General features: G+C 41.2%; 1 protein-coding gene across 1 annotated transcript; it reads right to left on the reverse strand.

Annotated features, from left to right (window-relative positions):
* Window positions 1-275: 275 nt before the first annotated feature.
* On the reverse strand, window positions 276-13,643 carry LOC142098249 (histamine N-methyltransferase B-like). Its single transcript, XM_075180943.1, has 7 exons — window positions 13,340-13,643; window positions 10,588-10,732; window positions 6,052-6,104; window positions 4,866-4,973; window positions 4,590-4,720; window positions 3,177-3,270; window positions 276-2,673 (listed from the first exon to the last, which is right to left on the reverse strand). Exons 2-7 carry the CDS (start codon window positions 10,722-10,724, stop codon window positions 2,318-2,320), a joined length of 879 nt encoding a protein of 292 aa, XP_075037044.1. The 5' UTR covers window positions 10,725-10,732; window positions 13,340-13,643; the 3' UTR covers window positions 276-2,317.
* Between the last annotated feature and the right edge of the window lie 352 nt (window positions 13,644-13,995).

The raw sequence follows: 13,995 nt of genomic DNA on the forward strand, positions 1-13,995 counted from the left end.
CAGCACAGTGCTCCCATCGGAAATGTCAAGTGTCGGGTTGAAGGTAAGTCTGTTTATTTTCCAATCAGTTTTTCATAATTTCGGATTTTTTTTGTAGGCCTTCTCCATGTCAGAATAATGGTAACAGATAAAGCGTACCCAACCCCCGCAAGCTGGGGCTTCCAATTACTCATCACAGTGGTCAATAGAGAATGCTTCGCTTTGGCCCTAATGTGTTTCAACAGCCGTGTAACTCAAAACAAGACGCACATCAAAAGAATTACAAACAGAATCAGTTTTAGCCAATATCTTGTGACTTTCATCAACATTTATTTAAAATTATTTTACTGCGGTAGAAGAGATGAAAAAGAAACACTCTAGAAACGGTACAATGGTTAGAGAGGAGGGACAGGCTGACGTGAGTCTCCACTGAAACATTTCACATTTCAACATGACCTAAGAATGCTTTTAGTTTATCAGCAAAGATGGGACTTACAAGGACTCATTAACACACAATGATTTGCAAAACAAATAAGTGATAAGAAAACATGGCGTAGTGCTCTGTGTGTAGAAGAGGTGACAACATAGGAACAGTTTGCCACTTGGCGCTCATTGTACAAGTGATTTGCCCTCATTGAGGTCAGGTTCACCTGGTATTATTAGGAGCTGTTATAACTTCTGTATAAGTTAATTATGCTTAGTTAGAGCTGGCAATGTTGTATTGACCTAATGTACCGTTGGTCTTGTCGAAGTCTCAGCTACACAAAGGCATTAAGTTAAAAAAAGAAAAAAGTTAGAAAACTTTTGCCCATTTACTGCCTGTTATTCCATTCTGCTGATCCCCAAGTAATTAGCGCATTTTCTAATTGATCCTTTAGATAAATTCAATTCCCGTCCTCACCCTGAAGCATTCCAATATATAAATTTCAATAACGATAGGTATTTTATTAACAATCCTACTCTAAGGTCTGCATATGTTAACTACTTTATTTTATGATCCCAGTCTCTATTCCCTGCAAGTAGAGGGGTGTGAAGTACAGATTTGGGGGCATGGCACTGACTGTATTAGCGGATTTATCTGGGGCGTGGATAGTTTTCTCCAAATTTTTACATTTGGAATGTTGGAGAATATATCGCCCCTTGTTACACTTACTGTAAAGAAGTAATTAAGAGAGTTTGAGCCCGATTGATGTTCATATGTTAGTTCATCTGGGTGCTGTATCTTGCGTGAACGCTTTGCGTTAGAGAGGGCCAACACATTTCTCGTAAGTACGCTTGTTATAGCCGTATCATCATGTGAACGCAACTTGCATTTGAAAAAATTTCCCGTAACTTGCATGTACCTCCGTATTGTGAATTATAAAAAAGTTCTTCCTATTCTGCAGCCTTCAATAAGACCTAATTGAATAACAGTGTAGCAAAACACAAGCTTTTACTTTAGGCTGTGTACACAAGGCCCTGCGTCAACATTGGGCAAGAAAAATACTCTGTTGAGTGTCCTGTATGAACATCCTCTTTAAAGTCAGTTCATTCTGTTTTATATGATGCTTAAGCTGTATGACTGTGAAGCAGTACTGTGTGAGCATAGCCACAAAGTTCTTATATTAGGCTACATCAATTAGCAAATTTCCCCTTTGGAGCTTACAATCTATTTTCTCTACCAGAAACGCACAAACACATGCACCAGATCCAATGTTTATGGTTGTCCGTGAAACTGGAGACTCCAGGAAAAACTTGCAAAACACAGTCAGAACAAACATACTCCATACAGATAGCATCCTATTCACAGTCAAAGTCAACTCCCCCTCACTGTAATGGGGCAACGCTAACTACTGTTTCACTGTGCACGTGTCGCCTTAGTGAGGTGATCGTTATCTGTACCGTAGGTGAGAATGGTTTCCAATATGAACCATGCAGATTGTAGACGTGGGGGTAAATGTATCAAGCTGAGAGTTTTCTGGCGAGTTTGGAAAACCAATCAGATTCTACCTATCATTTATTTAGTACATTCTACGAAACGATAGCTAGAATCTGATTGGTTGCTATAGGCAACATCTACACTTTCCAAAACCGCCGGAATACTCTCAGCTTGATACATTTAACCCTGTGGTCTGTTCATTGAGTAAACGACAAAATATTTACTGATCGTGAGAGCAAAGAAGATGTTGCTATATCGGCTCAATCTTTGTGTTCTAAAATCCAAAACATCACAAGTTTGAAATCTTAAACATCTTGGGGTTCTCGCTACTTAGTAATTTCATTCTCAATACCTATTTTAGTCATGGGCACTGCACCTATGTGTGTGTATACAGACACAGACAGGCACACACCAGCACACCTACTCATTGTCAACCACAATCACACCAAGACTGCAATTAAAGATAATCTTCCCGTCTTTTATCGTGCTGCACCCAGGGCTCCTTATATGATGGATTATTTCCTCTCGGAGCTCAGGGGGGGCATATTTCTTAAATTCACAGGTCTCGGTTATAAAGTCCAGCAGCAACTCTCCATTCCGGTTCCCTTCAACGAAACACTCCGTTATGTCCAATTCGGACTCCAAGTCGTAGCACTGATACCTGGCGCCCACGGAACTCAGCATGTCTGCCACGTGGCCCGCTGCGACGTACTGGCACTGATCATTTAATGGCAAACTGGATCCGTATTTCTCCAACAATTTCCAACTACTGTTTCCTGATGAGACATAACAGCAAACTGGATGTATGAATTTCACATCACTACTGATGGTTTCACTATGTAACGCTCAGTCTGTAGCGTTTGTGACAATGTATGGTCTCCTTTAAAAAAAAAGAGGTGCTAAGCCTAAAACCTAAAAGGACAATTCTCAAGGACAGATAATACTCTGTTATCAGCCACTTCATACTAAGAAATGGTACCAGGTGTAACGTTCGTAAGGGTTAATGGCAGGAAGTCTGATGGAACATCACCATTGTTTCTGATACCTTTGAGAACGCCAGTATTGTTACACAAGACTCCGCTATAGTGGCCACTTATTCATAGCATTATGTAAGAGTCTTAGGTATATGTAAGAGGTACCAGAACTTACGTACTCAACGTATTATATGTGTCTATTAGTATTTTATTTCTGCGTCAACTGCTTTATTCTGGTAGATCAAATACACAATGTCAAAAAAATTAAATATTTTACCATAATATAATCTTCATCAATGTCTTACCAGATACAAGGATTATAAGCAGTTTTCCATCTGGTGCCAAACAGCTCCTGAAGAATTTTAATGTAGTAGGAATATCCTTCTCAAAGTACAGCATCTGGAATATGTAAAATAATGAGGGAGTCATTTATGAAGCCAGCTGATACCCGCTTCCCAGCGCTCGCCAACCCTCCAGTCTCAGGAGACGCTTCGTTGTTCAGAAGTAACCATAGGTGAGAGAAAGCACACTGGGTCAAAGTGACCTTGCAGTACCACCTCCCACCACTTGAGGGCCACCGCTTTCATTAAATAAACTTTTATATTATACGGTTAAAATACCGCTCAGTTTAGCTTCAAGAGTGAGGAGACATTGGGTCAGTCTTCATTACATATGGCCATTCTGTGAACATGTTACTCGGAGTGCGCTTGGCAAGGCCGGAACTACAGGAGCAACGGCTGGTATGGGACCCGGAGGAGGCGAGAGCCCATCAATACCAAGTGGTCACCACATAGGCAGGCCTGGGCACCCAGGCAGGGGGTATATTGGTATAGGGGCAGGAGAGGGATGATGGATTAGTATTAGGAAGATCAGGGGGAGTAATAATCTATGGCCCTGATTCATCAAGTAATGTATCAGTGCGTATCATGCGCAAAATTAATCTGCGCGTGCCCAGGACTGAACCATACGCAACTAAATGTAGCCACATTCAATTCATCGTGGTACGCAAAGGACACTTACTACATCCTATGATTTATGCGTGGAAGATGCGTTTGTCCGTGGTCGATATACAGTGAGGCCGTACACACACAGCCACATCTGATTCAAGCTTTGGGCATCTCAAAGTTACTTGTTTTTCTGCCGTATCTCTTACTCCATCAACAGGGCTAGTCTAAGTCCTGATTACTAGAGATGACGGTCTCGTATGCATGCTATAACATGTGTTTGCAATCAGGTGCAACTGTAAAAATGTAAACAGAGCCGATTTACGTGCGTTTTAACGCACATTACGCTCAGTGGTCCTGAGTCATTAAGGAATGTAAAGCATAAAAAAGGAGTAACTTTGCATCTAGGCAAAACCATGTTGCATTGGAGGGGGAGGTAAATTTAAAAAGTGAGGACAGATTTATAGCTGGGATAGGGCATGCCCTAGATCAACTGTAAATTTCAGTGTAAAAATAAAGCTATCAAGTATGTGTGTGCTACATGAAAAAACAGCTTGTATTTATCTTACGTGCAAAATAATAAACTAATTTGCAGCCCTGGCATTGTAACATGGTTTGTCCAGGAGCAAACTTACTCCTTTATTTGCTTTGCTCTCCTTAATGACTCAGGTTCAGGATGCACTCCTTGATGAATCAGCCCCTATAACCCCAAACAACCCTATTTTAATTGTTAAAGTCCAGGACATGTATCAGCACGCGTAAAAAGACAATTACCTGGATCATATGGATAAAATCATACTTTGTATCCTGTTTCTTTTCATTTACTTGAAGTTCAAACTCTGAAGAGGTTTGTTTATGCCAACAGAAACGGATATGGTCGAGGCCCGGGGTCTTGGCCACAAGCTCTGAAACAATTGGAACAGAGTCAACTTGCTGCAGTAAAACGGTAAATAAGTTCTTTTCAAAGTCCAGTGGAAAGTGAAACACTGACAAATACTAAATAAGTGCTTAAAATGCAGCTTAAATGCAGCTCCAGGAAATCAAGCTCACCCTTGTAGCTGGATACCTGCTCTGGACTCGGCTCAATAACATCGTTGTTAATGGAAGCCTCAGGATATCGGAAATGTATCTTGGAGAGTATTTGTAGGTCAATTTCACCTAAAAGTGTGTAAAGAAATCTATTATTAAAATAAAAACACATGGATGCTCTTTTTTAGTAAGTATTAGTAGTATTCCAATAGTATTTCATGATTTAGGCCACGCTCCAGAATCACCCAGGACTCGCCCCTGATCCACTCCGGCATTGCCAGATTCTGCATTGGCCATGCTGAAAAAGTTAGGCCACATCCCCTGCCACTGTTCAAAAGAAAATAGGACTCCTAAAGGTATAATGACATTTGTACCCAATATCTATTATGTTATAAAATTAATTTTGTACCCATATGCCAAATACAACATTTTGTTTGGCCAGACAGAGATATTTAAATGAGATTCTAAATGGGCAGCACGGTGGCTCAGTGGTTATCACTTCTGGCTTACAGCACTGGGTCATGAGTTCGGTTCCCAACCATGGCCTTATCTGTGTGGAGTTTATATATTTGCATGTGTTTCCTTTCCTGCCACACTCCAAAAACATACTGGTAGGTTAACTGGCTGCTATCAAATTGACCCTAGTCTCTCTGTCTGTGTCTGTGTGTGTGTGTATATTAGGGAATTTAGACTGTAAGCTCCAATGGGGCAGGGACTGATGTGAGTGAGTTCTCTCTACAGCGCTGCGGAATTAGTGGCGCTATATAAATAGATGTTGATGATGATTCAAAAGGTGTAGCGAATGTTTATGTTGGGGTTTCATTTATCCTGGTGGGCACACAGCTGTCTCATGGTAACCTCTAGACATACATGAGACTCCACTAAGCAGGATTTTAGGAAAAATGTAAAAGCTGGAATGAATGAATGAATGAATGAATGAATGAATGAATGAATGAATGAATGATGTGAGGTCTACATTGCTAGTGGGTTGAAGGTTGAACTGACAATTTAACTTAATCCACCATGAACATTTTCAGTTGGAGTCTAATCTCTAGAGATTGAATGGAAAAACTATAAACTATACTAGAAATCTGCCCGTTTTTATTTATTACATATTATTACCTATTCAGGCTGTAGTGTGTTTTATGTACTATGACATTTTTACATCAGCATTTATAGAAACATTTAGGAATAAAACTGCCCTTACCTGAGCCCCCTCCTACGCTGAGAACACGGATGGCCGGTTTTCCGTTCCCTATACTGAGAAAGAGACAGAACACAGGATGCCAGTTACAAATACATGTATGTACATTAGCTGACATACATTAATTTGGCTTTAAAAAGTTTTATTTCCTGTTAAATTAGTGTAAGAATATACAGAATAGGCCATTTTAGAAGGAAATTAAATATTTAGGCAACTGCAGGGTCCCATGTCCTGTCTTCAAACCCCCAATATAGTGTAGTCTCCCCCTCTACTAGCTATAACTATGTAAATAATTTTACCTAGAGCACCACAGTTCTGGAGACAGACATTTTTGTGGACTGTCCCAGTATTCATGACAATTCAGTCAATCAATACAATTAGTGGTATCTTTGAGGCCTGAGGCATTTCATTGGCTGCATTCTCTTTAAAATTAATTCAGCCCACAGAATATTTGTAATTTGGCAGAGTTAGTTCATAAATGTAGACGACAGACACTGATAACACCAACCATAATCTAAATACAGTTTTTAAAATGAACAGGTCGCCACAAATTAGAGAAGATGTCTGCCCAAAATCGTTATTTAACAAATGAAACCCCCTCTGCTCCTGTTGCTGAATTGAATGAAAAAACACCCTCACAGCCGCTGGTATCAGTCAGTCTTGGGGACCGAAAACCATTTGAAAATATGATGTGAACGCTGGGGGAGGGGTTAGAGTGATGTGGGCGGTCCGTGAGGGACACTGGTGACATCATCAGTGGGAGTCATTGGCTCATTTACAAATGAACAACAGCGTTGGAGACCAATCACTGCAGCACATGGTAACCTGGGAGGAAAGGTGGAGTCATATGTAACAAGGGTTAAGGGGCAAGAGTGGGGGAGACATGGGTGACAAGTGGAGAGTTGGGATCATGTGTGATAAGGAAAGGAGGGCTAAGACATAGGGTCTGAGTCATTACGGAAGGTAAGGCAAAAAAAAGAGTAAATGTTCTCCTGGGCAAAACCATGTTACAATACAAGGGGTCCAAATGAGTTTGTTATTATGCACATAAGTTCAATACTGGCTGTTTTTTCATGTAGCACACAAATACTTGATAACTTTATTTTTACACTGAAATGTAAAGTTGATCTAGGACAGATTGAGACTACTGGAATCAGGGCTGTTGAAGTCGTATAATTGGATGAACGAAAGTATATGGGTTTAATATTGTTTAGCCATGCGAATGCGATCCGTACGCCACTTATCCACTACTCTTTCTGTGAAGTCGTTTTTCCTCAGATTTCCTCTGAACCTACTTCCCCCCAGTGTCAGTGCATGTCCTTGTGTTCTAATACTTCTCTTCCCCCCCAGTGTCAGTACATGTCCTCGTGTTCTAATACTTCTCTTCCACCCAGTGTCAGTGCATGTCCTTGTGTTCTAATACTTCTCTTCCCCCCAGTGTCAGTACATGTCCTCGTGTTCTAATACTTCTCTTCCCCCCAGTGTCAGTACATGTCCTCGTGTTCTAATACTTCTTTTCCCCCCCAATGTCAGTGCATGTCCTTGTGTTCTAATACTTCTCTTCCCCCCCAGTGTCAGTACATGTCCTCGTGTTCTAATACTTCTCTTCCACCCAGTGTCAGTGCATGTCCTTGTGTTCTAATACTTCTCTTCCCCCCAGTGTCAGTACATGTCCTCGTGTTCTAATACTTCTCTTCCCCCCAGTGTCAGTACATGTCCTCGTGTTCTAATACTTCTTTTCCCCCCCAATGTCAGTGCATGTCCTTGTGTTCTAATACTTCTCTTCCCCCCAGTGTCAGTACATGTCCTCGTGTTCTAATACTTCTCTTCCCCCCAGTGTCAGTACATGTCCTCGTGTTCTAATACTTCTCTTCCCTCCAGTGTCAGTGCATGTCCTCGTGTTCTAATACTTCTCTTCCCCCCAGTGTCAGTACATGTCCTCGTGTTCTAATACTTCTCTTCCCCCCCAATGTCAGTGCATGTCCTTGTGTTCTAATACTTCTCTTCCCCCCAGTGTCAGTACATGTCCTCGTGTTCTAATACTTCTCTTCCCCCAGTGTCAGTACATGTCCTCGTGTTCTAATACTTCTCTTCCTTTGTAGAATGTTTCCCTCCTGCACCTTGTTGATGTATTTGTAATACCCTGTGTGGTGTTATTTAGAGTAATACATTAAAATTGCACCTTACCAGTATTGGATAGTTCTAATTCTGGTTTCAACACTTCAGATATTCTATGCACCAGAGAGGTCAGGAGATTTATCCACAGAGATTAAAAAATGACACAAGTGAATTCTGGACTAATTTCCTTTTATTAATAAGAATTACTCTGATATTTATTTTAGAAGCGCACGACTATCTTTAAACAATATCTTATCACTGTAAAACTATTTACAATAGACAAATCTTTAAATTCACCTTACTAATAACACTGATATCTTATTGGAATTCTATGTCTATGGATGTTTCTGCCAGAATAAATTATTAATCTTCACACACACATATATATATATATATATATATATATATATATATATATATATATATATATATAATTACCTAACATTAATATATAACTTAATTTCTCAATACAACTTTAAGACCTACATCAAATATTTCAATAACTATTTGTAGAAGTGGTGCACGTGGTTGGGGCCCATAAATTTCTTTTTTTATCCCGTTGGACCTTATAAATAGTTACTCACTTCTTCTCTTCTTACACTTTCTTCACTTTTAATCTGCTTATATATCACTTTGTCTGATTTTCATTTTTGTCCCTATCTTTTCGTTCTCAGTTTATCCAGACACAGGGATCTCTCTCAGTGGTCCTGAGTATCACCCTCCTCTCTCCCTGTCACCCCCGGAAACCACCAACCATCCCCAACTGTCACCCCTGGCAACCACCAACCACTCCCCACTGTCACCCCTGGCAACCACCCCCAACTGTCACCCCCGGCAACCACCAACCACTCCCAACTGTCACCCCCGGCAACCACCAACCACTCCCAACTGTCACCCCAGGCAACCACCAACCACTCCCAACTGTCACCCCAGGCAACCACCAAACCACTCCCAACTGTCACCCCCGGCAACCACCAACCACTCCCCACTGTCACCCCTTCAACCACCAACCACTCCCAACTGTCACCCCAGGCAACCACCAACCACTCCCAACTGTCACCCCCAGCAACCACCAACCACTCCCCACTGTCACCCCCGGCAACCACCAACCACTCCCAATTGTCACCGCCGGCAACCACCAACCACTCTCAACTGTCACCTCCGGCAACCACTAACCACTCCCAACTGTCACCCCCGGCAACCACCAACCACTCCCCACTGTCACTTCTCCCTCAAGACATCTTTTTTTTTTTTTGTTTGTTTTTTAAATATAATATTATAAACACTTATAACAAGTAACAAATGTAACCACATCTAAACAGGAAGGTACATAGCCATGAGTACACACATATATTTACATATAGATACACCTCAGGGTACTCAGGTTTTGGGGTATCACATATTTGAAAGTTTCTATCATGTCCCCTCTTTCCCTTCTCTGCTCCAAACTCTGCATATTAAGATCTTTTAGTCTTTCCGGGTACGTTCTGTGCTGTAGGCCATGCACCATTGTAGTTGTCCTTCTTTGTACAGTCTCTATGAGGGCGTCCCTCTTACAGCCAGCACACCCACCAAATGTGTTTTGGAGAGATATTTAAATGAGATGGACACTGAAATGGGGCCCTTCTCACCCCTTATACAAACCATGCTAAACGTTTGTGCATGAGCTGTGTGGACTTCATACGGCCGATATTACAATCTTTAAGCACTATTAGATCGACCAACAAGGAGCATACTACTTATTCAGGCTTCTGCAAAAGAACTGCAATCGTTGTGCTGCCAGAGATGGTGCCTGGGGGGTCCCTCGTTACAGGACACCCCTGTAAGCCTGTAGTTGTTGATATTAGTAAACAGCTCTAAATCTCTTCACACATCTAACGCTATCAACACAAAACTCCCACAGCACCCAGCGTTTTTGTAGACCCAGCCCCTTCTAAATTCTCGATACAACGTAGACACACCTGTAGCTCTCCACCTACCGTGGAACTACAAGTCCCAGTAGACCTCACCACTCCATGTTTGTGGACCTAGAGCACAAGTAGGCAACCTGAGGCTCTCCAGCTGTTGGGGAACTACAAGTCCCAGCAGGCCCCACCACTCCAAGTTAATGGACCTGGAGCACAACTAGGCAGATTCTTCTGGGACTTGCAGTTCCACAACAGTTTGAGAGCCACAGGTAACTTATTAGGCACTTTAAACCTTGTAATCTTGTAACGTGTGCCTAATTACACTGGTGTCGTTATATGTATAATCTATACCTACAACTGATAAATATGTAATAACCCTTCCACTGACTCTCCTACAGCCATGAAGGGGTGCAGCTGTTTCTGAAATATCTGGCTTGGTTGTCAGTGGAACTTTCACTAGGAATCAGTGCTGATTGAATGACCCAGAAGTCATAAAATAAAGCAAGTTATTTACCTGGATATAACGTCTGGCAGCTTGGTCTGGATAAACTGCTGCATGCATTGGTGTTCTGTGGAATTCTCAAGGAAAACACGGAAGGACTCCACGTATCGGCTGTGGTCTGTGATCAGGCTCCTCATTCCAGACTCCATGTTTCTTCCTGATCAGGGAGGAGGAGAGAAGAGAATGAAGAGTTCTTGTGTTTGTCTTGGCCTCAGCTCAAATTGTTCTCACAGAATGATCAGTTCTCAGAGAGATTGCTTCACTGCTGGGTGAGATATCGCCTGCAGACACAGTAACAGCGTATCTGCAAATACCTTTCAATATGTGCTAATATGTGTCTGCATAAAGTCCCCTGTTTGTAATCTCCTTTATAACTATTTTCTGCACTGTCGCTATAAGTTCTATACTGTACAATAAATACATCAATAGTTTCCAAGCTTTTCTGCATTGTGATACATCAGTCTAATACTTGTGACACAGCAGGGTTAAAATACTGTAACAGGAATCATGAAATATAGATACAAGGAAAATGTTAGCTATATGGTAACTTTTTGTTGACTGATATATACTTTACAGTGGCGCATGCAGGGGGGGTTTCTGAGTCTCCAGAAACCCCCCCCCCCCCGTGCTAACTTAGTGCCCACCATAGCGGCACTGTCCTATACAGCAGCCGCGGCGCTGTCAAAGAAGCGTCCGCGACTGCTGTATAGGACAGCGCTGCCGAAACCCCCCCCCCTGACAATCCTGCGTGCGCCCCTGCTTTATTTTTTGCCCTCCCCATTGTGTATACTTCATGCTTAACACTCTGAGATGACTTTTAAATGATTTTTATTGCTTTCTACAGAAAATATTAGAACATTTTACCCATGGTGTTAAACCAGTAAACAGTTCCAGATTAAATATTGCAAATATTGTCTTTGACAATAACAACAAAACAAGTTTGTGCTAAATGTAGCCGAGATTTTTTTTCTTAAAGTAAACTATTGAGCACCGGTGTGCAAGGAGCCTGAGTCTCTGTTCTGTTCTATGTTCTTCTAATGCAGGGGTCAGGGAACTTTTTTACCTTTTACCCCAAAATATATTTAGATACGCCAACGTTAACCCCTTGATTTGAAAGGAAGGAAATCATATATTATTAATTATTGGAATTCAAAATTTTATTGAATCTATTCAAAATTTCTTTGAAAGCTTCAACTTCAAAACTTCAGGTTTTTGGAGAAATGATGTGGCTTAATTTTTTGCAATATTGGGGCATTTAGATGTCAGAGCAATTTGGATACAGTCTTCAGCGTCCAATCAATTTCTCTGCTTTGTTTTTATGTTAGTTGGAGTGGAAAATCCTTGTTCGCAAAGGTAGGTTGTTGCAAAAGGCAGCAACTTTTTGACTGTCTCCTCATGTGCAATTTTGAATGTCTTTGCAGCTGTTGATATCCAAAAATATCTGCTTAGTTTTGAAATGCAATACGTGCTTCATTATTGCATCGAAGATCAAGAAGTGCCTCTGCCAACCCTTGAGGCTTTTCTGGTACAACAACAATTTCGGATTTAAAGGGGTCTACAATCCAACTGACAGCATGTGAAACGGCAGCATTACCTCCAGGAATTTCATTTTTACCCCATTTGGGGTAATTTACCCCTGTTCCCTGACCTCTCTTCTAATGTAATTAAGCTGTATTTTATTATCTGGAATAATACTGGCATATTTTTCTGGTAAGAAAGTTGTGTCTATTTAAGGGGTCAGCCTTAAGGGATTGCTGGTCCTTGTACACAGTGTACACAGTATCCAATCAGAACGCTTTTGGGCTGAATGTAGGAGTGTCACATACTTAGCGTGACACCTGTACTTCAGTATATCCATGAGAAGTGGGTCTAAGAGCAGCTGACGTCAGTAATTATGGGATCCATCTTATAGTGAATCTATTAGTGCAATATCTGACAACAGTCCCGATTTTCCCAGGTTTGGGTACACATAAGAGGCATGGGCTCAACCGAGATGGGTGTGTTTTGGGTGGAATAAGGACGTGGTCCAATGCTTCCTATTTTCACGTTTGGCAATGCTGCGTACTTCTAAAGCTCTGAAAGTGTTTCCGCCACCCCTGGCTGGCAGGTAAGATATTTAGCTAGCGTCCATTATAGCCGGCAGCCAATTAACCGGTATGTTTCGGACTGCCACGCAAACACGAGGGGGGACATCAGATAGGGTCCTATTCGGAATCGAACCCACGACACCAGCGTTGTGAGGGAGCAATGCTAACCACTGTGCCACCATTCCATGACTATTAGTTTATTATATATATTTATTATTAAATTGCAAGTACACAAAATAACTGTGTAGAGGCATCTGCCCACATGACAACAATGATGACAAAATAAATGTCTGTTCATAAATAATATAGTGTTACTGAAACTAATAAATAATCATTTTCATGCACTGCTAAATTTGCAACAATGTTGCAGCTGAACTGACAGTCACTGTTTACTAATATACCTCCATCCTATTCATAGATCTACAATACTGTGCACTACAACACTTCTCTGCTGCACTTGAAAATAGGGATTAAGTGTCCCTTTACCAGACAATGAAAAGCCTGGATCCTAGGAGAGAGTTATATAGGGAGAAGCTGGGGAGACACAGGAAGAGCAGAGAGCGACTGGCTCTGAGTGTTAGAGTTTAGCACATAACATTGTATTATATGTCTGTCAGATGTAGAATGGTCCTTTATCCACATAACATCCACATAAGCAGCAGCATTTCTGTACTCACCGCTGTCTGATTGTCATCTGCTGTACAGTGCTCGATTAAACTGACATAAGTTACTTCTTGTAGCTCCTCCCCTTTCCCCACCCACAGAATCCTGTGCAGCCTTGTGGGCAAGAAGTCATTATCCTTAAATGACCAGAAGTGTCTGAGGTTCGGTCTGTCTGTGTATTATAATGTCTGCAGAGCAATAGAGGAAATGCAACTACACACAGAAAATATAATTACACTTAGAGAACAATGTTGTTATTGTTCTCTGCAGGCTGAGAAAAATAAATAAAAATGACATGTGTATATCTATCTAAATATATATATATATATATATATATATATATATATATATATATATTTATATTTATTTTTTTGAGCCTGATACACGTTCATTAACCATATGGATATATTATATAGCTCTGTGCAGAAACTTACTTTATTAATAAACATTTATCAATCTACATTTTACGATTGCCACGGATTGGGAAATAAACAGACTTAACTTCAACCCGACGCTGGAGATCCCCGATGGGAGCACCAAGCTGACAGCAAGTGATTCTGATTGGAGAAGTGTTCGACACTGCAGGCTGTCAATGGAAATTTAAAGCGCCAATGTGGGGACCCTTAAGGTTATGCGTTTAAACACTTAACCCGACATCGCCATTTTATAT

The sequence above is a fragment of the Mixophyes fleayi genome, chromosome 7, assembly GCF_038048845.1.
Source record: "Mixophyes fleayi isolate aMixFle1 chromosome 7, aMixFle1.hap1, whole genome shotgun sequence".
In the NCBI taxonomy this organism is placed as follows: Eukaryota; Metazoa; Chordata; class Amphibia; order Anura; family Limnodynastidae; genus Mixophyes; species Mixophyes fleayi.

Excerpts from the sequence above, each read along its gene's own strand:
- LOC142098249 (XM_075180943.1), bottom strand. The coding sequence starts at position 10,724 with ATGGAGTCTGGAATGAGGAGCCTGATCACAGACCACAGCCGATACGTG. Across the intron at positions 4,721-4,865 it reads GCAGGTATCCAGCTACAAGG|AGCTTGTGGCCAAGACCCCG; the intron begins GTGAGCTTGATT and ends CAATTGTTTCAG. Across the intron at positions 3,271-4,589 it reads ATTTTATCCATATGATCCAG|ATGCTGTACTTTGAGAAGGA; the intron begins GTAATTGTCTTT and ends TACATATTCCAG.